Below are 25,617 nucleotides of genomic sequence, written 5' to 3'. Positions count from 1 at the left end.
GAGTGGTCACTGAAGTACATCTACATCTATGAAACTACATCTATAGAAAAACAATAATGCACTTAAGTTTAAGTTCTACAAAAATGGGGATTCATGTACCGTCTTCATCAGTACGACAGATCAGGGGCTCGCTCTCAGGGCCTGTCCCGATCACTGTGAAAGCGGACACGGTGATCTGGTACTGGGTCCACTTCTCCAACCGCTGCAGCAGCACCTGCTCTTCAGTGGCAGGAACCGTCGGCTCCTCCACGGCTTCCATGTCATCACTGCCGCTTTCTGATGGGCCCACAACCTGGTAGCGCACCCTATACCCTGCCAGGACACCGTTCTGACTCTTCAAAGGCGGGGGGCGCCAACTTACCAGCAGGGTGGTGGAGCTGGTGCTGCTGCACTTTATGTCTTGAGGGGGGGCTGAGGGCTCTGGTGAGGTGGAAAGGATAGGAAGGGGAGGGGGTCGAGGATGAGGAAGTCAGGGAAGGAAGGGTTGAAAAAACAAACAAAAAAAAAAAGATGGGAGAGATAAAGAAAATGATAAAAGGAAAATTCAAAACTCAAATAAAAACAAGAGTAATTCCAACAAAAAATTGCAAAACAAATAAAAATCAAACTGTCAAGCAAATGTCAACAAAACTGTGTAAATGAACACTGACTCAAGCTTGTGTAATAATGAAACAAGATGGCCTTGTTTATGGTCTGGTGTTCAGTTATTACTGCTACAGAGGAATTCAATTAAACATGTTTCTGACTTTGTTTGGACAATTTCTGAAAGACAAAAGTCCTTTCCACTAGAAACAGTGTAAGTGTTATCACTGAGAGGCTGCTGATGCAGTGTGGCACCATGCAGAAGGTGGGGGGGGGATGTGAGACAAGTGAAGATAACTTGCTCATGTCGTTCTAGTGAAAGCCTTTAGGTAATACCCTAAATCCAACATTATTTGTTACCTACAATCAATACTGCAGTGCCATGTTGACAGAGATAAACCTATCCGTTGAAATATAACACTGTGTGCTGAGGTTTAAGTTGTTAACCAATCTGGCAAAGGGGAAAACATGGCGGTCCTGAGCACTAAACCGCTAATTTTCCCCATCAATGTCTCAGCAATTATTGCCATCCTTATTGCCTCCTGCAAGGAGCGATAAAACGCTCTCCCTTTTCATCCAGAGTTTGATATTATATGGACATTAATTATATTTCTATCCATGTCAGGTATTTCCCACAATGATTCTGCTAATATTAATATTTTCCACTACTTTAAGTGTGCTACAAAGCCAGTTCATTATTACGTTTTTGTCTGAGATGTACGGCAAAAAAACATTGACAAAATTAAACAAAAAGCGTGCTATCCACAGCAACTTAGGAGAAGAACTCAAATGAAACCCATGGAAAGGGCAGCATGATCTCATTCCAAAAGAAACTTTCAAAGAAAGTTATGAGGGAGGGTGTACTAGGGAAATGAATTTCTCTGTAACCCATGTGACTTGAAAGAAAGAAAGAACCACTACATCAGTCTTGGTTCAAAAAAACACAACACATGAGTAAAAATGAAAAAAAAACAAAAACACAACACTTAGCAAAAACTGAAAATATCAACATACGACAGAAAATAATAATAACTGAATAACAAACAAAAAACAAAATCACAAGTATTTTCTGCATCATACGTACCTTGCTCCCATATATATCACATTTTTAAGACTTTCTTACCACCAGCACCTGACTACAGAGTGTGCTTACTCTTAAGTCAGTGAACTGCAACACTTTTCCTCCCAAAAATGATGACATCCCATTTATAATTATTAAGTCAATGACTGTTAATATTACCGATTTAGATCACTATGAGTTTTGGACCCATGTAAATGGTTATTGGGAGGGGAAAGAGTTGGCTCTGTGCTGTAGCCAGGGCTGTATAATACTCATGTGTCTTTTGGCCGGAGGGTCCACAAGGTTGTGAGAGGGTGAAGCTAGACGGGCGAAAAATTGCTCCCAATTTATGATATTCTTTTGCACTTGGCCACATACACAAAAATCTCCCCTTGGTAACAATATATCCAGATGAATCCCATTTCATAACTCTCATAGCCTTGTGCCTGTGTGTCTTCATAAAACTATCATTTCCATAATACACACATGAATAAAGTGAAGGCAAGACGGGAAACCTGTATTTCTGAATTCATAAAACTGCATTCTACTGTTGGCTAGAACACCTTTAAAGAAAAACACCAACAACAGGAGTTTTGACTATCAGAGAAGCCTCTTTTCAGTAAAGACAGAATGTTCCAGGACACAACAAATAGGACAAAACCTCTGCCACAGTTTCCAAACCCGTCTCTGTGTCCAATGGGCTTATTTACTTATGGTCTTACTGAATTTCCTTTCAGCCTTTCAGCTTCTTTCCTCCGCTCCTATTGTATTTGCAAACTCTCGATGTCAACAGTGAACACTCAACACTCGGCTCTCAATCTTTGCCGTGCGGAAAAGGACAGTGGATCTGACAGGGGCCAGACTATCACAGTGCACAGGCGTCCTCATGCCTGATAACAGTTCAAGACTGGATGAGGCGCAGCTTTTATAATGAGCACATCCCATGAAGGCCAGTGCTAGGATTATGGACACTAGAACTATGCAACCACAAAAGAGAAAATTCAGCTAACGCTTCACTTGAGGGTCTTTAGAAGCCTCTCTGAAAGAGTTCTCGAAATGCTTTTTGACAAATAATTAGTCATGTCTTCATTCATATCCTTCTCTCCGGCTTTAAAGTCAGTTGTGATATGACTGGGAGTGCTGAGAACAAAGTCTGCAATGTCAAGCACTGGTGGCACACCTAATCACTCTGACTCCCGTCAGATGAAAAATGCTTTTAGCGTGGCATCTTTTGTGAATGTACATTACACACGTTATACACAGAGTTAAGCTATACAGGTCATCCCTCAATGCCTGTTGTCAACTCTTGAAATGACACGGCGCCAATGCTTCTGCTGTCGTGTCATGATTTGAAATGTATTTTCATCAGTGGCCTCCGATAACGGGATGTTCGCATTTGTAGATCATTATGGAATTAATCCTGATGGCATGCTGTGGCTCACACAAACACACCAATATATCTAAAAACCTCCCGCAATTACAGAAAGTGGGGGGCTAAACTGCTTGTTTGGCTAAATACAGAGGATTCAGAATCTGCCACTTTAATTTGAGAGATAGCACTTGACCGATCACGGGCAGGTTCTAGGTATAATCTAAACGTGTAACAAAGCCTGACAATCCAGGGGCCTTGGCTCACAGCTCATCTCAAAGCATGAAATTAATTCGGACGCTATGAAATGGGATTCTTATCTTCCACTCTGGGGGCTTGTGGTCCCCTAAACACCCACTCCCACGGTCCGTCTCTGGTCGTGTTACCATGGCCTGCAACCGGGTAACAGTTAGAGAAATGCAGAGCAGCCCTCTCACATTGTGGACACACTCCGGCCTCGTCTGCAAGATCTCACAGTAACGGTCTCTCAACCTGATCTGACTGTGGCAGCATACCCCAAGAGGCTTTGCTTCTAAATGAGGGCCACTCTTGCTAGTAATATCTATTTCAGCTTGATGTAAAACCGACCAAGAAAGCCCAATAAAATTATTCTGATTTTTTTTTTTTTTTTAAATATAACATTTTTAGCAAACTAGGAGATCATCAAGTGTTTTTTTTCTTAAATGGCTTTTCACAAGCTCCTGACAGAATGGTCCTCATGACAATAGCCCCTGGTACTGCTGCTTGGACTGAGCACAAACTTCGACAAATCGGCATACATTTTGGACCACATGTAATGGACAACAAAGCCAACAGGTAAATCACATTGTCTGTCTTACTTTTTCACTCAATGGCAAAGGGTTTCAGTCTACTGTCATGTATGATACAGCTGATACAACAAATTGAGCTCCTGTACATCAAAAAATGTGTAATGTGTGCCTTTTTTTGTTGTTTTTTTCTGGTCCTTGTAAGATACGGTTGAGTACAATTGCACTGGTTATTTTACGCGGGCTATGTGGGTCACAGAGCTCTTTAGTGACTCGGATGCTCAAATATGTTTCCATGGCTGAACCGCATGAGCAGCCAAACAACAAACATGTCAGCTTAATATGAAACCGTATCGTGGATAAAGACCGTTTATTCAGTTTATCCAGTTCTCTGTTGGTGTTTCCAAATAATTAAGGATGTGCCCGACAGGTTTTGGTCCTGACAGGTCTGGACAGAAAATGGTGCCAGCAGACTGGATCCCTGAACCACACATTCACTTACCTCAGAGCATCCAAAAGATCAAGTAATTTATTGTTTTGGTGTTGTCAGGAAATCGTTTGTGCTGGACTGACTAGTTTATGACTTCTTTGACCTGAGTAGTGAGAACCCAAATGTTATAGCTCACATCTACTTGAGCGGGGACTCTTAATAAAAAAAAAAACCACTGGCTGAAACCCCCATACAAATAGAATGAACAGAATAGGTAAATACTGCTTTAAGTATTAAATTGACAGCCCGAGAATATTTGATATTCTTGTCATGGAAGACTGCACTTAGAGTGAATATTTACAAAGTTCGTTGCCGCTTTGAACATAAATTGATGATTATTTCCAATGAAGCGGTATCAATTTGCTACGGTGGGCAAATGGATACATTATAAACCCGAGTTTATTCATTTTGTCCATTTTAATTATATGGATGAGGCAGTTCAAAGGAAGAGTCCCTCATCTCAAGTAGAGACATGAGAAATGCTATCAGTCAAACTCAGTTATTCTCCCCCATGCTTGCTCAATAGGAAAGAGTATGTCAATGCTATCAGCATGTGATGCTCTGCCTGCTGTGTTTGAGTTGCTTGTGGCTGTGTTGCGCTTGGGTTCAATAAAAAAACCCAACTCAAAATGAAAATAGCAGCAAGTCTGGAGTGATGTCAAACCAATATTATTTCAGATAACCCTGAAAGTAATATAAATAATGATAACAAAAAAAAATTCTAACTTTTATAAAAACTCAAAATAACAGGAGGAGGACAAAAAGTGAGCAAAGAGATGACAAGCCATTCCAAGGAGAGCTGCTGTTCCATTGCACAAGGGAACGAGCGGTAAAGAGAGGAACAGAGCTGGAACAGGGTGATGAGAGAGAAAGTAAGGAGTGTATCCAACCCATTCAGCTTGTGGTTTTCCAGTTAAGAACAAATGCAAAAAAACAGAGGTAGTCACAAACACACATCGACAGGTGAAGATGTGCACACACACACACTTGAGAGACGCCAAGACAGAGATGGGGCTGGATGAACGTAAAGTACATTCATGCCTGGACTGATCAAAGATCAACAGTGCAGTGACAGGTTCTCAACAGCACCCCAGTGGGCCGGAGTGAGTGTTGCATGCAAACTGGCGCTCCCCTCAGTGACTCTGCACTGTCAGTGTAGCTCTGCTGCTGAGTGGTAACAAAAAAAGAACAGTGAAGTGGTTGTTCCAATGCCCCCACAGCCCAGATGTGGGGGGGGGTACAGCCAACAAGTTGCACTGGTAGAAACAGAAAATGTGTTTAGAGAAGCCCACTCCCACCACCATGGCTCTCCTATGTCCCAGTAAAATGTACAACGAATGTATAACCCGTAATGTCTAGTAAAAGACGAGCAGTTAATTCAAAATAATTAAACAGTTTAATCGTGAATTCATATATGTATTTTGTTTTTCCCTCTGGGATTTTATTAATTCTGCATTATCAAGATCCACAGTGGTCCACACGTGATCCCACAAATCCAGCTTAATTGTCCAGGTTCTTTACCATTACTGTATTAAATGCACAACATCTGTGTTCGTCTCTGTCTGCCGTGTTAACCCATAACACATGAATTTCATATCATGCCATCACAACAGTCCCCCGTATATACAGAGAGTAAAAAATGTGAGTGTATTGTCTCTCTCTACAGCATGTACTACTGTGTGCTATGATATCACTCCTGGTATTTTTAGCAGGCTGTTTTAAATAATTTAGTTGTGCTCCTGCTATCCTTGAAAGAAAAATAATCAGTGCAGACCAGATGTACAGGAAGAAAATCCAGATGATGGTGTTTTTCTCTCTTGCATCTCAGTATTCCCCATTCCCATTTTGAATACCGTTCATATGAGAGCCTTGGTGGTCTTAAGAGGAGAACTGACATTTTTTGTGTCTCAGTCATGTGGAGGAAAGTGCACTTGCTGTTGATAAAAGGAAAAGCAAATATGGACAGAAGTGAAACGGAAATCAAGAATCTGCCAAAAATTCTTAAGCCTACAGACTTGATTTGTTTGACGATGCTGGGTACACTCAAATATTTGGAAGATTTAGAAGATGGGATAGAATGAAAAGATCGTGAGATCCCACCCCACCCCCCCCAAAAAAACAGTTCACACTGTAAATACCACTTTACCTGAGGTACAAGATATCATCGTCACATCGCTGTAACATAGTTAACAAATATATGGACAGATGATCAACTATTAAACCATGTGTTTCAGTAAGAATTAAACACTGCATCAAGTAAAGAGAGTTAGTTATGTAGTTCATGTTTCCGAATCAGCTTTGAACTCCGGATTATGCCCCAAAACAGAGGCACAGTTCAAAAATGATGATGCAGTAGAGAGCTCACAATGGACATAAATACAGCCTCTTAAGAATTCACTCAAAAGGCACAAAGTCATTTCACTGCTTTTCTGGGGAGAATCTCTTTGTTAGCCTAACCACTAGTAAAACATGAGAGATGACTCAATAGAAGGGTTACATACTGGCTTGCAAGGTCTTCTGGGATATGTCATTTGTGAAGGCTCCGATGCCTTTGTTTGAAATAGCTGCCAGGGAGAAGTGGTACTCAGTGTTTGGGCGGAGCCCTTCCACAACATATGAGGACGTGGGTCCAAATGTTTTCTTCATCTGTTGTTGGACACAGAAAAAGGTTACGGGCAAGTCTGATATAAAACACTTGCAAATAAAGTAAATGTGTTGGTTTATTAGGACATGATGTGTTTTTTATTTTTTTTACTAAGAAAGAAACTTCTTACTTGGGTGCCAAAACTGCCTTCTGAGTAGCGAAGTTCATAACTTATTATTCCTTCCTTTTCATAGGCAGGTTCCCAGGTCAGTTCAATGCTGGTGTCAGACACAGCGCCTGAGCGGAATTTGGATGGTTGGCCTGGAACTGAAAAAAACACAGAATATCTTGTTAAAGAGATGTTAACATACTCATCAATGAATAAAAATATCATCAATAAGAAAAATAATCATAATTAAAAAAAAGATTCAATCTCAAACAGTGATTGAAATTTGATTTTTTTTTGGATAAAAGTGCATTTGTTATCTGCATACTAATGTGACCACCATCATTTGCCATAAAATGATTAAAATGATATGGAACTAAACTGAAAAGAGTAGATGAAGTCAATCAAGTACAAACGGAAAAGCAGGATACAACTGTGCTCGATTGTTGTGGGGTCTCTGATGTCAGGAAGAATCGTTGGCAGTATCCACATTCAGTTTCAAGTTTCAGAAAATGCACTGTATTCAAAGACTACAGCTGAACATGTCCTTCAATGGATGTAAAATCCCTTTTCCTCAAAGCAAAGGCTGGAGAAAAGATACACATTTCTTTTTTATGAAGACTCATTTAACAAGTTGGTATCAATAATTTTAACATGGGGATGTCCATTGTGTCCACTTCATACACAACTGCCAAACATGACAAAGGGACATTTCAAAGACAGCAGTTATCAAGGTGACACAAACAGTTTTTCTATCCTCACCTCCGAGCAGTACTTTCACGTGGATGGGCTCTGAGAAGGGTCCATCTCCTACAGAGGTGAATGCTAGGACTTTGATTGTGTATGTCTCCTGGGGAACAAGACTCTGGATCGTAGTGATGATGCTGTCCTGGACATTATGGATCTGCCAGAGGCTCATGGGCTGGGAGTCATCCATGGTGTAATAAACCCGGTATCCCTTGATCTGCCCATTGGGCTCCTCTGGCTCTTCCCAGCGCACCATCATGGTGTTTTGGGAAATAATCTGAGCTTGAATGTTCCGTGGCGGACTAGCTGGGGCTTGTTCTCCAGTCCGAGTTTCTACTGGCTCACTGGGAGGACCCTGGCCAATCGTGTTGACGGCTGAGACCCGAATTTCATACTCCGTGTTGGGGTAAAGGCCGCCAATGCTGTAGCGTGTAGTGGTGATGTCATCCACTGTCTCATACTTGCTGTCTGGAGACTTTGCCCTGTACTGGATGATATAGTAAGTCACTGGGTCAGGGTTACCTGAGTCCCAGGTAATGGTCACGCTGGTGGCAGTGGTTTCAGTAACCACGGGAGTGCCTGGTGGCTTGGGGAGAGCTGTTAAGGTGATGAGACAAGGAGGAGGAAATAATTTACGATGACAGTGACAGAGAGCAATATTATCACCATACATATTCAATATTTTAAATGCAACGTTCTGTATAATTCAAACATGAGATGATCTTCTTCATAAGAACTCTTTTTAAACACCGGTATCTCTTACATTTGACAGTGATCTGCGCCACAGATTCAATGATGCCAAGGCTGCTCATGGCAACGCAGGTGTAGTTGGCTGACTCACGAACACTACTCAGTTCGAGAACATTCCTGCCCACCGGCATCTCATCCTCTGGTGTCAAGTCCTCCGAGTTCAGCATCCACTTGACGTAAGGCATGGGCGACCCCACTGCAACACACGTAATGTTCACGCTGCCACCAGGCATAATTTCCTGACTCGTTGGTGGAATGGAGAAACGAGGAGGCACCCGCCGGACTGGGAGAAGGCATGAAGAAGGGGAGAGGATGACAAAAGAGGGCAAGGGAGTCAAAAAAAGAGAAAGGGAGAGGTAACAAGAGAGGCCGATGAAAATGGACCCTTCTCAAGAAAATACTCAACACAAAAAAGGTTCAACATGTGAACGCAAACACAAAATAAAAAAAAGGTAGACTTTTAAATAAAAATATACAAATAATGAGAAGGAACTAAACTAGCAGAACTGCTTCAACAACAATATAGATTAACAATAAAGCAACGATTCATAGCAACAAGGTTCCATTGACCAATATTTGACCCATCACAGCACAATTAGAAACACAAAAATCTATTACGAGTTTCTCATCTTTGGAGCTGAACTGCTGACGTAAATACAATTGTGGCATAATCTTATCACCAACTACAAAAGAGTGCCGTAAAGGTTGTGTGATGATGCTATCACATGAGGTCAAGACAGCAACCTGGAACTTCCTGTCCTCTCCAGCACGAGTGCCAAACAGGAAGTAGGCCGTTGCAGGCTTCTCCCACAGCACAGGAAGTGTAGGGTTACGGAGCGATTGACCATCTCGACAAAGTCTCTAAACACCTTCTAGTGCAAGGTTGCATTTGACACCTGTCTTTACTTCCTATATATCTTAAAGATGAGAAACTTTAATCAGATTTTTGTGGTTTAGGGTAGATCCACTGGACAAAGCCTTATTAAGATCTGACACGGTTCCATTGATAGATGCAGCTATCAGTTTCACAGACAGCATGCATAAATAGACCGAGGTAAATTAAGAAGTAAATGATAACAAAATCAGATATAAGAATTGAGATAAAATGCATAGAGGAATATAACTGAAGGGTCGCTAGCATGCCCAGACAAAAGACGATTGGAGAGGAGAGAAGAAATACAAGATAGAGGATAAGGCATCTGAGGAAAGGATAGAAAGAAAGGGACCAGAGAAGCACAGAGTGACAGAGGAAGAAAAAGAGAAGGGAAGGTTGGAGGAGGATAAAGGGGGGGTAACCCTCTTCAATGCCGTGTAAACTTTTGTTTTTCTTCAGCTAATGTGACAAAATGTGATGGTGGCACATTGTCACATCGCAGTCCCAGTTAAGACAAAATAAGTACGGAGGAACAAGGAATGTGCCTACAAAAACACAGAGAAAGAACTACGGTTGTAACTGGACAGTCTATTATCACAGTGTGTTGGAGTCAAGGAACAGAACTGGGTAAAAGGAAGGTAGAAATTCAAGAAACTAAGAAAAAAGAGAGAGGGGAAAGAGAGAAATAGATGAATAAGGGCAAAATGACGGCTTAGAGTGGTAGATAGGGAGGACCTCAAATGGATAGGAGTTGAAATTTAAGTGGAGGGAGGTTGATAATGAGTCCGACACGCGAGGGCGTGAAAAGGCACGATGTACTTGCGTGTGTGTTTGTATGTGTATATACACAGTACAGATGTATATCTATATAGAGCTTTTATGTGCGTTGGTATAGACACAGGCGCGTATGTGTACAGTATGCGAGAGTATGAGTTAGCAAAAACACTGTATGTTCATGAGAGGCATCCCAGCAAGCACTTGACAGATAATGACATGCAAGAGGTGGCCACGTTCAACTCTAACATGAGAACAAAAACATTCCTATACGACACAGATGTTTCCTTGCCTATGCACAACCAAGATAAGTGACTCTGGTGCTTCTTTAGAAATATTCCTCGGCCCAAATGACTCTTTTTATACCGTGATATTAAGATACGATCTTGTATCCAGCCACAAAACAGCCACCGTTTATTAGGTACGTTTATTAGAAGATATTAAGACAGTTTAAAATACTTAAGCTGTGGACACCTACATGTTCAAATGTTCAATACCGAAGCAGATCACATCATATATATATACGTATATGTATACGTATATTTTTATATATATACATAAATATACATAAATATATACATATATATAAATATATCAGATATCGAGATATATCAAGATATATCAGTATCAAAATGTTTGTTGGGATGCACAGAAGGTCAAAGAGAGAGAAGGAAAGACATACGGATGCAGAAGTAAACCATCATAGACTAAATGGAAGAGATGACTCAGAGACAGACAGAAAGACAAGACAGGAAAGAGGGATGAGAGACAAGACACAAGGCAGAACAAAACAGACTCGAGCCGCAAGACTGCAAACAAGAAGACAGACAGAGGGAGACAAGCAGACAGACAGTGACGGATGGGTACAGACATACTGTACAGGGGTGGGGTGGGGGGTGGGTGTGGTTTGGGGAGCAAGGGAAGGAGGAGCAGGAGGAGGAGGAGGGCATAAGTGGGGGATAGAATAAGGAGACTGTGGTTTTAAATTCAAACAAAACAAATAAATGAAACATGACTCAAAGTGGATTTGGAGGTCTCACACACTGGGGCTTCAAATCAAGAATCAACTTCATGCCCCCTCCTCCCCAACTTAAACTCCTCAGAACACCTCAGTGCAAATGCATCTTGGGAAGTCTTGGGTTGGGTGGATGTGGCGCGTGTGTGTGTGTGTGTGTGTGGTGGTGGTGGTGGTGGGGGGGCTGGATGAGTAGGAACTGAGAGGGAGATTCAGAGGAAGAGACTGAGGGACATGAAGGATAGGTAGCATTCCAAAATACACGTGTCGATCCAAATGGGATTCATACGATCGTTGCATGGGACAGTCTGAAAGACAAATGTCACCTACACACACTTTGAGGGATTTACACGAGAACTGACTTGTACTTGACTGACACGGGTCACTCAAACGCTACTCACATGTACTAAAGGGCAAAGCTTTCCAGTACATAAAAACAGCCGTTTTAACAGCCGTTTTGTATGCAGTCAGAGAAAACCCTGCGATTTACAATGAGATCACAAAATCCCCAGTTATAATTATAGTTGAAATAAAACCCAGATGGAAATTTGAAACTAAACTTGGGCTTGTGATTTGTTCTCCTCTGAACTACTCTACGTTCTCTCAGTCCTCTAATTTGCTGTTAATGTCAGTTATGTTACTACCTTGGGCAAGAGGTGACCTAACCTTGGAAAGAAAAAGTTCACTCCTGTCATCTGAAGAAAGTAATCCCTTGTGGAGGATTTTGTTTAAAAGAAAATGTCACATTTCCAAAGATAGTGGCAAAAAAACCACCCAGTTACACCCAGATATGGCTAAGGAAGAAAAAGTGACTGTGAAATATCTCAAAAAGAATTAAAGAATAATTTTTTCTAGTCAGAGACAGATCTTGTTATGGTTGAGATATCACATTATTCTGCCCTGAGAGTTATTATTGCATAATCAGGATGTCCAAATAGGAGATAATTACAAAAACATGTTGAACTAGAGGGAAAAAAAGGGAAAAGCCCATCATTTAGGGAGAGAGAAAAAAAAAACGCAGTCTAATTTATCAAAAAATATTAAACTTACTGAACAACAAAAGGTGAAAGGGCAGCCCATTCCTCACACAGACATGCATGGGTGTGGCTATGGCATGAGTGACATATATAGGTGCACCCCCATCCACTTGGGCACACACCAGAGAACCAATACAATCCAAAAATAATGTCACCCAAACCCATCCAGGCATGCCATTCATTCCCAAATATAGCAATGTTCCAGACACACACGCACAAAAAAAAAAGAAGAAAAATGAAAACCGGACAAATCCACAAAAAGAACTAAGTCCAAACAGCATAGACAGTACCAGAGTGCAGCTGTGTTCAACAAAGAGGTATGCATCAATACTATTAGATGTTTTTTAGCTATGGTTTGTCTCTGTCTGAATTTTGCCTCAAATCGTAAAGAATGGTTAAAACTGGATATGTATTTTATTTTTCTATTTTATTTTTTTAAGGGGAAACGTTCAATCAAAGTGTGTCTGATGCTGCTCTTCTCTCCCTGGGGCTCAGGTCGGCCAATGGACCGGGAGCTGTAGTGGCTGAGTGAATGAGGTTTCCCCACAGGAAGATATCTCTCTTCACCTTTTGAGTAACTACACAGTAAGAGCAACATGGGCAATAAAAAGGTCAGCCACATGCCAAATACAGGCCGCATGTCACTAAGCCAAAAAGCCACGGGAGGAGTCTACCTGTAGTCATTTATTTACTTTTTTTGGTTACGTCACAAGGTCAGGAATTCAAGGTCACGTGATACTACAGCACTTTACACTTTATCATGAGGGATTAAATAAGAATCGATTCGGGGGGAGGGGGGAACTAAATGTCAGTGTCACATGCAAAATAAGTCCCCGCAGTACCATTAACTAGACACAGGCCTGTATGATATGAGTGAAGGGAAACTATGTCATGTCAATGGTCCAGTAAGATGTCACAAAATGTATTTGTGTACATGCAGTACATTATATGTGTGGTACCCTCTCCTATTCTGCCTTTAACATGTAGTGCCGGGGAAAGAAAAATAAAGAATCCCAATTGCATGGACAGGCTCCTCATTCACAGAGACCAGGAGCCCAGCCGGCCCATTTGGAATTAAGAGAAAATAAAACATGTACCTTTCATTGGAACTACTAACAACATATACTCTTGTTTCAAGCCCCAATGTGGAGAGAAAGACAAGACGCCTCACAATGGACGAGGTGAAAAGCAGTCGAGAGAGAACGCCAGAGTACTGCACTAACTCTAGTAGTGGGTGGTGTTGTGGAGGGATTTGTGCCAAAAAACAGAGGTCAGAAGGTGGACATTATCGGCCATTTTGGTGAGGCAGTGTTTGCTGCCCCAAAATGAAGGGGGAAGCCAAAATAATGTGCAGCCTTTAGTGTCACCTTGAAGCTGAGATTACACCCTCTTGCCGCCTGAGGACACAGGCGCAGTAAGAAGATCCTTTAGACACACTTGCTGGGTGAGGCCAATGGCATTTACATATAAGCTGTAGGGGTCGGCCTGCATTAACATACCTTGGCTGTGCCACTGTTAAACAGTCACTATGGGCGGCTCATCAGAATGGAAATTGTTACTTGAAGGGAAGTGACAGTGGTATCTAATATTAACAAGCAGTGAAATGACAGGATTTCAGAGTGTGGCCCTTTTTTTTTCCTGTTGTCTTACAAGTAGATGACAAGCAGTCAAATCATACCGCAGGTATGTTTCGTCATTGTACTCATGCTCTTCGTTGGATATTCTCAGGCGAGAATTGGGAGTGTAATCAGGGATTTGCATCAGAATGGGAGGTAATTAAGGCTTTTACTTTTGCGTGTACACAAGCGCAGTTCTGATTCAACGTCGCTTGAGAGGTGGCTATTAGGTTCAGGACTCCTTGAGACAAACATCTAATAGAGATGGCAGGGTTTTGTTTTGGCCAGTAAAAAAACACAAGGTGTAATCTAGCTTTCTTTCCCAACGTTTACACACAAATGCATAGCAGGGCATGCATGCACATTCAAAATCAGGCAGATTCCACCGTAGAAGGCCAAACATGCACATGCAAACATTACAGTCCAGTCTTCCTGCGTCTGTGTTATTCATAAGACTCCGAATTAGCTATAACCACCAAATTTGGACATATGATGCTCTAGTTGTACTGTGGCAAACACTGTGGACACTTTTTTTGTGGGCAGCGATGAAAGAACTTTTCATCACAGACGCTGCTGTTACAATTACTAAAAGAAAGCACAAATTAAGTGAAATCGATCTACAGCTATATTCTGCATCTTCTCAAAAGTAAAAAAAAAAAGCTGGCTAAATTATGATATATATATATATATACAATTAATGAAAAAAACTTGTGTGGGTCATTAAACTCTTGAAAAGCAAAGTTCTGCAGTTTTCTACAAGTAGCCATGGAAACATGACCAGTGCAAACTTTAAAGTTGACTTATGCATATTTGATCAGTGAATAATAACAATAGTTTGGGCAGACACTTGTTTTATGTAGGCAGATTCCTAAAGTGCTGCTTTGGTTTCTCTTGGAAATTTCCAATAAAACTATCAGAAGACAAATAACAAAGATTCAATTTTCAACATTGATTACCTCTAGCTGAAAAAAAAACAAAAACACAAGTATATAATGTATGTATAATACAGGTGGTGCTGTAAAATAAGCAAGAAACTTCAGCACAACAGGGGACATGAAATTCAACGTAGATTGCAGGCTAATTCTCATGAGATAATGGGCTCATGCTGTTCTGTTAAATCTAATTAACGTTGCCCCTTTTTTCTTGTTGTGTGTTGTTACTTGACACTCTGAAATTCACAGTTCTCTGTGTATGCGTACATATGAACACTGTGGACATCTAGGTGCTGCCATGTGAAAACAAAAGCATCCACAGTAAATGTGACGCTGTATCATTGATCCACAATGGCTGCCCGAATCACCATACATCCCAATCTGGTCCAATCAGGTCTAATTTTTGTTTTTGTTCAGTGATGGATTGCTGTAAACAAGATGACAGGAACACTGGCTGTCTACACACTGATTTAATTCGGCATTTGCATTTGCAGTTCGAGACTCAAGAGGCAGAGCAGCATCATTTTTGAACAAAAGAAAGAAACAACTCACACAAACAAATGACCCACAAAAGACACACATTTTTAACAGAAAAGTAAGTTGAGGAACAGAATTGAAACAAAGGAAGGAAAACACACACACAACACCTTAATCACAACACAAAAAAAATTGAAAATAAATAAACCAAGGAAAGCCAAAAGGAAAATGCTTGTTAAAAAAACAACAACAAAGGAAAGAAAAATAATCAGTTGAAAAAAAACACAGGGAATGCATAAAGAAAAAGACCATCATGGCTAAAGGGATTCTATACAGGCATGCAAGCGCAGTTACATTCTCCCATCATGCAACAGGTGCTGTTATTTCCACGTGCTAGTTTCATGACATGTGCAAGAAAGCTTTAAGGTGCAGAAGCAATACCAAAGGATGCAAAACGAGAAAAGGCCCCACAATGCAAACATAAAAGTAAATTAACAAGACCCGAGTTACTCGGGTTTGCTTTCATCATTTCTTCCTTGAAAATAAAGAAAGATTTCTCTGATAATCATTTAGCAGTTTGGTTTAACTGATTAGTATTTGTTCAAATTAGTAATGAATCGAGCTCTCTAAAAGGCACATAACAGCTAAAAATTTATCAACATGTTGATTTTTTTTTTTTTTTCAAATGTGGGTTAAAAAAAGTAAAAAAGAAAAAAACACACCAACCTTCTCGAAGCTCTGAGGGATGTAAAGGGGTTGATGCAGAACACAATGACATGAGGAGAAGAGAAAAATAGGGGAAACACAGAGAGAGTAAAAAAAGCCACCTCAAGGTGTTTAGCTGCAGCTACATTTCCCTTTTCTTTAATCTTTGTTTTCCTCATTTTCCCATGTCCCTGCTATCAGTGACACTTGTCTTGAAAGTACACTTGCCCCCCCCCCCACCACTTAAATAAACTTTGAACCAGAACAATCAGATTCACACCAGTGGCCACATTGTTGTCTATGAAGAAGAATATAATGTGGTGCCACTGGAGTCAAATCAAGCGTACCATACTCATAATTCAAAATTTCACAAGCTCCTTATAGCCACAAGGATGGGCTCCTGTGGTGGCTGTATTTGCTTTTGTTAGAGAAGGAAACCAAACAAAGAGAAAATAAAGAAAAAAACTAATGAGAGATAGAAAAGAAAAGAAAAGAAAACAAAAGACACAGTTTGGTCTGAAATTAGCAGCTGCGGTTTAAGACGATTAAAGTTAAAGTTGGTCAAAGCCAATCAGTAACACTAGGCATACGGATTCTGTTTCAGTGGTTGTCTCAAAATTGCCCCGGTGCAGGATTGGTTTGGTTGGGATTATTCTTAAAATGGATCCATACCACAGCTGCTAATCTCAAGTGCATATTGCTTTGTGAAAAAAACCAACAAAAAAACAACCAAAAACATAGTCAACATCAAGTATCAGATTCGATTGCCAAACGTTAACTGAAAACAGACAAAGGTGGACACCATTAAGGCATAACAAGTGTGCTAGTGTAAAAGTACCTGAGTAATTATGACCCTTGTGGGCTCTTTAAAAGCATGCCAATGGAGCCAGTGTTCATGGAGACTGCATGAATTGTTGGAAATGTGTGATTTTAAACCATAGACGCTATGCTACATCCCTGTGCTGTGTCAACAAAGTGTTCCCAGTACAATTGCAAAATGATTCCTGTAGAGCTCTTGATTATAAATTGCATGAACCCATTAATTTCTGCCTTGTATATACACGGCCAAGGTCAACAGCAACGTGACGTTAACGAGTTACTGCATGAGAGTGGAGACGGCATGAGCCTCCACAATGAACGCAGGCGAGAAGAGACGCTGATAAAGATGAATAATGAAGCTTTTTTTTTGTTTGTTTTTTTTACCATCCTCTGCTCACTGTTGAATTTCTCCTCCCTATGCCGCTACCTCACAGGGTATGATAATAGCAATAATAATGAAAAAGCAGCTCCCTGACCCATTTTATAATGTCAGGGTAGTGAATTATTTATTGGGAACAAAGTTATTTGGTACACAGCAGAGGGAACAAACTGAGCAGATACCATCTTTATTTAATATGCACAATATAAATAATACATGTTGAAAATGCATCTGCTTCAATTTAATAAAACTCCCTCAACTGGGATTCACTGTCATTTAACATTAGTTGGAGAGGGTCTGCTTTAATCTTAATTGCCAGTTTCCTATGAAACTCAACATTGCCTTCAACTGTCTGTTTTTCATACTCTATCTTCACTTTGCCGGAACATACCAGCCAAACAACGGACTGTTAAAGATAATAACCCCAAAGCAGAAGTGGGGGAATACTATGGATTTATGCTCCAGAACACGATGAAGAAAAGTAGAGGAACTTGTACTACGTATAATCTATGCGATAAGAGCATTGTTTTCATAAATTACAGAACAGCTGACTCCGTTCGTCGGTCCCTATTAATTCCCCACAAGGAAATCTTTTTCATCCCCAAAACTGGAGAAGGCTACAGGGTTGAGATTTTGATTGGTCGGCAGTAATACCTTGCCATACAATCAAAATCAACACTTACCGTCGTGCTCCTCTACCTGAAAGAAACTTATTTAAAAAAAACAAAACAAAAAAAAAACAAAAAAAAATACATTGACTTTTTTTGGGCGAAGTTTGACGAAGGGATAGACATTTTATCGGGCACACAGGAACAAGAAAGCGGTGTCTCACAACCGTTAAAGTAAAGACATACGGCTTGTTGTGCTACACATTTCCTTCCGAGTGAGTAAGGGAGGGCATTGAAAAGACAAAATGGAGCAAAACATCATAACAGAGAACATTAGTTGGTCAATTATAGTTTTACATTTGGGAGTTTCAGTGCATATGAAATTACACTTATGGGCAGGCAATACTATCAATGCTAAAAGATTTATAATTCTATTTAGCCAAATACATTTTGCGAATATACAATGGAGCTAGAATGGAAGCAATAATCATTTGTCAAGCTCAACAGTAATGCCACTTAAAAGCTGAGCTGCAATGTGCATTTTAGTTAGAATGGGTGGGTGTGGGTGTTTCTTATATTTTCTCTGGCCTGGCTCTGGGGTTGGGTTGCTCCCTACCTCGCACATAAAGGTTAGCAGGGGACGAGTAGCGCACGCCTTCCACATTAGACGCCACGCACTCGTACTTCCCCTGGTCTGTCTCCTCGCTGTTCTCGATCTGCAAGGCACCTGGGAAGTGATGCCGTCCAACAAAGACAAAAAGAAAGGGACGGGAGAGAGACAGAGAGGAAAAAAAGAAAAAAAGGCAGGGAAGAAATTATTAGTTGACCTTTCAGTGACAGTGCAGGAAACTTTTCTTAATGGAGAGCATCTTGAACTTCTCAAGACTGTTTTTTTTTTTTCCTTTTGGTCAAGAGCTGTTTCTCTCTGCAATGCTAACACAAGGTTCCTCTCCGGCCTCGGCCTTACACACACATACAGCGAGGAGGAATTCATTCATTTGTAGCTGTGTTGGTGTATGCAGCTCGTGTAAGAGGAGAGAGCCCTTTCCCAAAGAACAAAAAACAACAACAAGGGCAAAGAAATGATGTAAATGTGACAAAAGCTAAATGAGGGAACGGCGGGGAGATGCTGTGTGTGTGAAGAGGGAAGACAATCCGTGGAAAACATGTTCAAATGTACACATAGTCTGTAATAGTGTGTAATGCAGCAGCCCAGCCCTTTTGTAGTTCTACAGATATATTGTATATATAGTGTTTATTATTTGCTGTTAAAATACTTTGTTTACAAGTTATACTTCTCTTTTGAGTTGTGACCTAATGCAAATTTATAACGGTATTACAGTGTGTTTCATATAAATGCTTGAGGGCATTCTTTATTTTTTTATCCCTATCTTCAGATTTTATCTCTCGCGTGTGTAAATGAAGTTCACCGGAGCGCTTCGGAATAAAAATGGGAGAAGGGGCGTGGGGAATAGAGACGGGAGGTGAAGCGACGGGCGTTGGATCATTCCTCGTTAGAGCGCTGTTGACGGCACTTCCTGATGATATCATTAGGCCTTCTGGCTGGCTCAGCAGACAGATTGCAGCCTCGGCCTCCCTGACAAACACAGCGCCGACGCTCGTTAGCATTTAGCCAGGAAGCATCAATACGCCAGCCGCTGCCCAGGATGCTTTGCAATACACCATAACCTACTCCATCACATCAGCAAGCGGCGTGAAAACAATGTTGTACACGGCTACTATTCTGGAACATTGGTTTAATAACACTTTTCAGCTGTGCCACAAATGAGCACGTCGATCCCGCTTAATTATAAAGATTAGTCACGCTTCCACCTTAAACATAAACCAACACTATCCGAGTAATTTAACCCTTGGAGTCAGTACAAAGACATCCGCTTGTAAAAACAGCCCCGAAGATAGGAAATCCATTCTCTATTTTCTTTGCAATTCTTCATTTGCCTCTGCAGCTCAGATCATCGTCAGCCCCTGAGGGAGCTGTTCCTGGCACATACTGTATCTCAATCAAATGAAAACGTCCACCTGCAGTGTGCAGGTGGTGGAGTCTTAGCTCTGTGTTTATGGAGGCATCTGATTTGGATCTGTTTGATATGTGCTAGCCTGGTGGCAGGTGGGCGGAGTTTGCTCAGAAGCCTGTGCCTCAACACTCGGGGAGACCACAAAGTAAGGACTGTGCGAAGTTTACCTCCACATGGACGCTTCCTGAAAGCTCCGCCTAAGGCTCCTCCTCACACTTGGTCCCCGTGCTGGGTTATAAGATATTTGGAACACTAAAGCTGAAGTTGGTGCAGGTTTTTTTTCTCTCTCCCACCAACGCTTCATAAATAGTAATGTAATGTTTTAGGGTTTGTGCTGGGCCAAAACGCGCCTTTTGTTAACCGTTCACAGCCAGTTTTATCCCAATAAATGCGATGTATTTAACATGTTTTCGTCCCGTGTGTGTCTGGTGTAGAGCTGAAATTCTTCCAACAAATAGAAGTGTCCTGATCTAAAAATGATACTTCACAAAATGCCATCTGAAGGTCAACAAAACAAAGACACCAACATGCAGATGGCTGACAGATAATGAGCCAAACATTAATTGGGAGCCAATTAAAACGAACCGCTGTGAACTGTTCCTCCTGGCATAAGAGAGAGCAAGAACAAAAAATAGACGAGTCTTTGAAGGGATAGGGATAGAGAGAGAGAGAGAGAGAGAGAGAGAGACTCTCATCAATTCCCGCCAGCTTTCGTGGAGGCTCCTTGCTAGGTGGTGTTATCTATTGTTTCCAGTTTCCCTACTGGCTTCATTTCATATTCTTGCTATTATTTCAAAGAGGAGAATTGTGATGAGCACATGAATACTCCCTCCACTAGTGGAGCACAGGGAGAGAGTGGGAATATGTGAGATGAAGACGGGAGGAGAAACTCCTAGAAGGAATCATAGAAAGGAGACATAAAGGAAGCAAGGCACAATGGAAGAACAATGAGAGACGGGAGTATGGAAATGAATTCTATTTCATATACGTTTCTTGTTCCTTGTCTCAGGCCTGTCTGTTATTGTTCATTCTAAAAATGAGGGAAGAGGGTTCACTTTGGGGTCACAAAATGATTAATGATTTTATGCAATTGTACATAAAGTACTCGATCAAATTAGATCTACCTTCAACAAATGTTTGAGAAGGAAGCCGAGTTTGGGAAGGAGAGGAAAAGAGCAGTTACATAATCGCTCTCTTTTGTCGCTAATGTTCTTTTACTTAATTAGAGAAATATTTAATCTTCCACATGCATATTACTGAAACATTAATTCAGGTATTTGACCTCAACTGTACTCCAAAGGGCCGTGCAATTATTTCATGGGTACTTGACTTGATATATCTTGCTCATGTTGGACACTGTCTGAAATCCAAAACTGCTCACAGAAGGTGCCACCCCTGCTAATTCATATTTCTCTGGGTCAGATGTAAAGCATAAAAAGATCCAAACAGAAGACAAAAGAAAAAAAACCAAACATGGCTCTTATTTAAGCAAATCAAGTTATTGATATGAAAGGACTAACTTTAGTAGGATCAGTTAGTCTCCATCTAAGGCAAAGTGATCCTTTCTACCCACTAACATTCAAAATGGCCAAAGCACTGCTGCAGCTCCTGGCTGCATGACTGCGTCACTGCCTTCGTCTATTCAACAAAGAAGGCTGTAGTGGGTCTGAGATATCGTGGCAGCCTTGACAGCTGCCCTGGTTAAAGGCGCTGCATGCTGCAGGGTGTTCGGTGGAGCGCCAAAAACGCTGAAGGTTGTCATACTAAATAAGAATGCCTAAACACAATGAAACAAATGGCTCAGGTTCTAGGATACTTACTGTTGCACTGGTGCTGTATACTTTGTGCCAATAGTTTTCAGTCTATTGAAATCTCAATATTTTCTTAATAAATGTTTGCAAGGGTTTAGATTTCCCACTAAGGCGGGGCTTTTTCCTCACGTTTCAATGCCAGTGAGCATGAATCATCATATCAGAAATCTGAATCAAATTTATTTTTGAGACGAGCATCTATATTTAGCTTTAATAAAGACTGATATGAATAAGGGGAAATAATAAAGGGGAGGAGGTATAAGGATGGGGGTGAGTAAGAGATCTGAAAAAAACAACAACAAAAAAAGAGAGGGGCAAAATCAAAGTCACATCAATAGAAAGTGCAGGGATGAAGAGAGGGAAAGAAAGAAAGAGAAAAAAACAGGACAGATGAGGGAATAAAAGAAAAGCAAGCCATGGATGATTAATTCCACAAAGTGCCTCAAGCCGTGGTCTGCCCACCCCGGCCGGTGCTTTGTAGCAGCTTTGTCATGTCTGTGCCCCCCCAGTCCCATTTGTGTAATTCAATTAGTGTGCTCCAGCGGGCCTTGATTGATTTGTTTAGGCGATCAACAAAATGGCTGGCCCAGTCGCACTCTTTCTTCTCCTGCCTCTTACTCCTTCTGCGTCCCACTCGGGCAAGTTGGTGGCACACTGTTCTTTTGCCTCATTTTACCTCGCGTTTTCAGTTCACGCCTGTCACTCGTTTATCATCTCCTCTCCTCTCCTGCCATTCCTCCTCCATGAACTCATCACAACATCCCCTCATTAAAGCTCTACTACAGTGCAATTAAGAGCCACAATTAGCCCCTTACTGTATACGTAGGAATGTTAATGATTATTGCTGCAAATAATTTGACAATTTAATAACTGATTAACCGCCTGTGTCTGTTTCCCACAGTCTGTATTGACGCTTTTCTACTTTACAGTACTAGCGCCACTCGGCTCGGCGTGGCTCGCCTTTACTCGTTTTCCATTCGCCAGAATACCTCCGTAACACGGACAGGGTCGTTATAGCACGGCTGCAGGAAACTGCAGTGCTGTCGTTTCATATGCGACACAAACACACGTGAATCCGTTAATTAAAAAGAAAGGTTCTGTACTTCCTACATAACCAGACCGCAGACTGCGTCTGACACGGTCACTGAATTAAAATAAAGCGGAAGAGGTTGTGATCCGGCTCATGTTCGCCGGCTTTCGGCAGTGCTGTCGCCAAATAAACCAGACTCCTCTATTAAATAAGATTTTAGACATTTCTTTGCTAAATGTTGGCGATTAACGCATGTTTTCAGAATGTTTTAAGTCTATTTAACTGATCTACAGTTCGGCATCGTTCGGTTGGATTCCTGTGTCGGACGTCGCTCTCAGGATACGATACGAACAGCGTTACAGCACACTACATATAATGATTGAAGAGCAAATGTGCAAAGACATTCCTGCTACTACATTACTAAAATATTTATACGCGCAGTATTTATAATTGCATGGGAAAGGTTGACATCAGACCTGGCAAAAGTTGAAAACAGCAAGGAAACTTCACACTGCAATTGCATTCTTATGCATGATGTAGAAAGACCGAAAGCCCTGTGAAATCCCATCTCACTGGCGACTGTGTTTGCCAAGTGTTACAGCCGAATACACTACCTGCAACTATCGCTATCACACCATAAGAAGACAACCAGAGTGACCACTAGACACTCAAGTCTGGACCTGCAGTTTCCTCCCTCCGTGTCCTCGCTGTCACTCGTGAACGCTCTGTCACCACCCGAAGGTCAGTACACTGTGATCGCACCAGCATGTGGCCCCGTGTGTGACGCCATTGTTGTCAGCGCCCATCTGGTGGCTTGTAACGCTCTCATGGAATCAGTAATAAACCAGGTAGGGAGTCGAGCTACCTTTATACCTATCGCTTCCCTCTAGGCCAGCGCCTGGGCGGCACCGTATGGAGGCACGTTTGACATGGCGTGAATCCGTGCTCACGTGGAGTGATGCAATATGACTCGGCGGAAGGACAATCGTGCCTCACCTAAAACTTCAAAGAGCTTTGTTTTCTGAACAGGAAGAGTGCGCTCAAAGCAGATGAAAGTCTGCATCAATGTGAGAGCATGCAACTGTGCAAACAAAGTATTCATGTCCTTCGCAGACACCTTGATCTCAATTATACAACGCCGCATCTCTCTCCAGCTATGAAATTGGTTTTCTTTCTACCTAAGCGCCATGCACTCCTGATGGAGTTTCGGTGTTCTCATGTGGTAACGTGGTAGAGAGAAATCACTTCTTCTTTTTTTTTTTCCAGGCTATTTATTTCATTATGCAAATGAAAAGTTCATAAGTCACGCCTGCTTTTGTTCGAAGCGATGTGATAAATGAGACCTTTTATGCAGAGAGGGCTGAGTTATGTTATGTTAGTGAGAACTGAGGGTGCTAAAGGAGTGAGGGGTAGCGTTAAAAATGGAAAGGCCACTGCCTAGAGATGTCAGTTTGTTTGTGAAACGGTGGAGGATGGAGAACTTTCACCTTCGTGTTCTATTGCTGTAAGGGCTCATCTTCAAAACCTAAAAGACGTTTATTCAATTTCGTAAACGCACATGGCAAATTGAGATTTTCACTTACCTGCACGACCTGTTGAACAAAAAACATTTTTGCAACAAACACAATCGACCACATTGAATCAACTGGGAGAAAAATGCCTCGGCAACAAAACCTGGTGGGTATTTAAAGGGGAACGTTAAATTGTCTGAGAAAATGGAAAAATATGAGACGATGGATTATTTTTTTAACAAAGTCTCGTGTGTAATTCATCACAGTCACACTGCTTTTCCGTTATACAATAACCAGTCGGCAACCAAATTTGATTTGCTCATTGGGGGTTTCCTGACACTGATGATGTGGCGAAGATTGTAGAAAGGAACAAACACGGAATGCCCACAGAGGTGGAAGAAGTGCACATTAATGACGACGTGTGGAAAACATACGCTATGTCAACACCCACAGACATAGTGGACACAGGACACAAAACATGAACGACAGAGAAATGTTAGTGGTCATGAGAGGTTTGTCATTTTATGAAGGAAAAGGCTTCTTGGTATTCCCCATATTTAGTCAGTTGGGGTGGAGTTAGGAGTGGTTATTTCTGGTTATGTATCAGTTTAAGTATTTATTTTTTCTTCCCTTTTTTACTGTGATGGCTCTTACCTCGAATTGGGGTACCCTCTGGAGGAGACACAAAAACGAAGACACAACATCAGTTTAATTCAAGGTTAATGTTAGTAATAGTTAGAGGAGTTATTTGGGTCGGAAGGTGGGTCACTGGAAATAAGTAATCGATTTATTTATTTTTTCCCATTGAAAACAACAATACCTCTCGCTGTTGGTATCACAAAGGAACTGGGAGGTTTATATGGTTATGGCGTACTCGTCTCACTGGCCACTTTCGATCTGACTTGCCATAGATTTAGAAACAAAATGTTTCACTGACGGAGCAGAAAAGGCCTGAGGTCTTGGCATGAGTTTTATCATGGCTGCAACCTGGCTGATAACGCTGAGAGTAAGAGTTTCGACCTTTTATTGACATGGATCGCTTCAGTGGCAGTAGCCCTTTCCCAGCCAAGTGACCTTGAATAAGAGGTCAGTAAAACACTTAGGGTCTCACTATTCTGTCAGATATTAGTATGGAAACTACTTGCTGAGGGACAACCGGAGTCTCCACTGAACAAGACTTCCAGACTGCACCCTCAGACAACCGCAAGCAAAATCAAACAAATCGAAATTGTTTTTCATCCTACGTCGTAAACCTGCTTAACTGAGTCAGACAGACTCTTCACCTCAAGCTTTACCCATTCTTCCTTGTTCATTTCGGTCCTCTCCGTCTTCCCAACTGTTTTATTTTTACCGGGAGTTGCGCTGCATGCTTCTCAATTCTTTGTTTATTGTGAGTCTGTATTGTATTACATGCTTGACTGCATGCCAAATGTCCCATTAGGGACAATAAAATATTGAGCTTATTCAGTAGGGTGGCT

At 41.4% G+C, this 25,617-nt stretch overlaps 1 protein-coding gene across 14 annotated transcripts in view; it reads right to left on the bottom strand.

The window, feature by feature from the left end:
* Positions 1–25,617, bottom strand: part of ptprsa (protein tyrosine phosphatase receptor type Sa) — a 113,723-nt gene that overhangs the window by 49,058 nt on the left and 39,048 nt on the right. For 6 of the 14 annotated variants that reach the window (XM_044043915.1, XM_044043927.1, XM_044043918.1 and 3 more), the window contains exons 6-13: positions 24,794–24,811; positions 18,368–18,478; positions 15,967–15,978; positions 8,529–8,798; positions 7,781–8,362; positions 7,043–7,179; positions 6,770–6,914; positions 100–420 (exon numbers count right to left, since the gene is read on the bottom strand). In XM_044043915.1, coding sequence (XP_043899850.1) covers positions 100–420; positions 6,770–6,914; positions 7,043–7,179; positions 7,781–8,362; positions 8,529–8,798; positions 15,967–15,978; positions 18,368–18,478; positions 24,794–24,811 — 1,596 coding nt within the window. The remainder of the gene's footprint in view (positions 1–99; positions 421–6,769; positions 6,915–7,042; positions 7,180–7,780; positions 8,363–8,528; positions 8,799–15,966; positions 15,979–18,367; positions 18,479–24,793; positions 24,812–25,617) is intronic. The other 8 variants (XM_044043925.1, XM_044043926.1, XM_044043923.1 and 5 more) reach the window with 6 other exon arrangements.

The sequence above is a fragment of the Solea senegalensis genome, linkage group LG14 (assembly GCF_019176455.1).
Source record: "Solea senegalensis isolate Sse05_10M linkage group LG14, IFAPA_SoseM_1, whole genome shotgun sequence".
NCBI lineage: Eukaryota > Metazoa > Chordata > Actinopteri > Pleuronectiformes > Soleidae > Solea > Solea senegalensis.
Note: the sequence above shows the minus strand (reverse complement) of the source record. Positions and strands in the feature narration are given on the sequence as shown.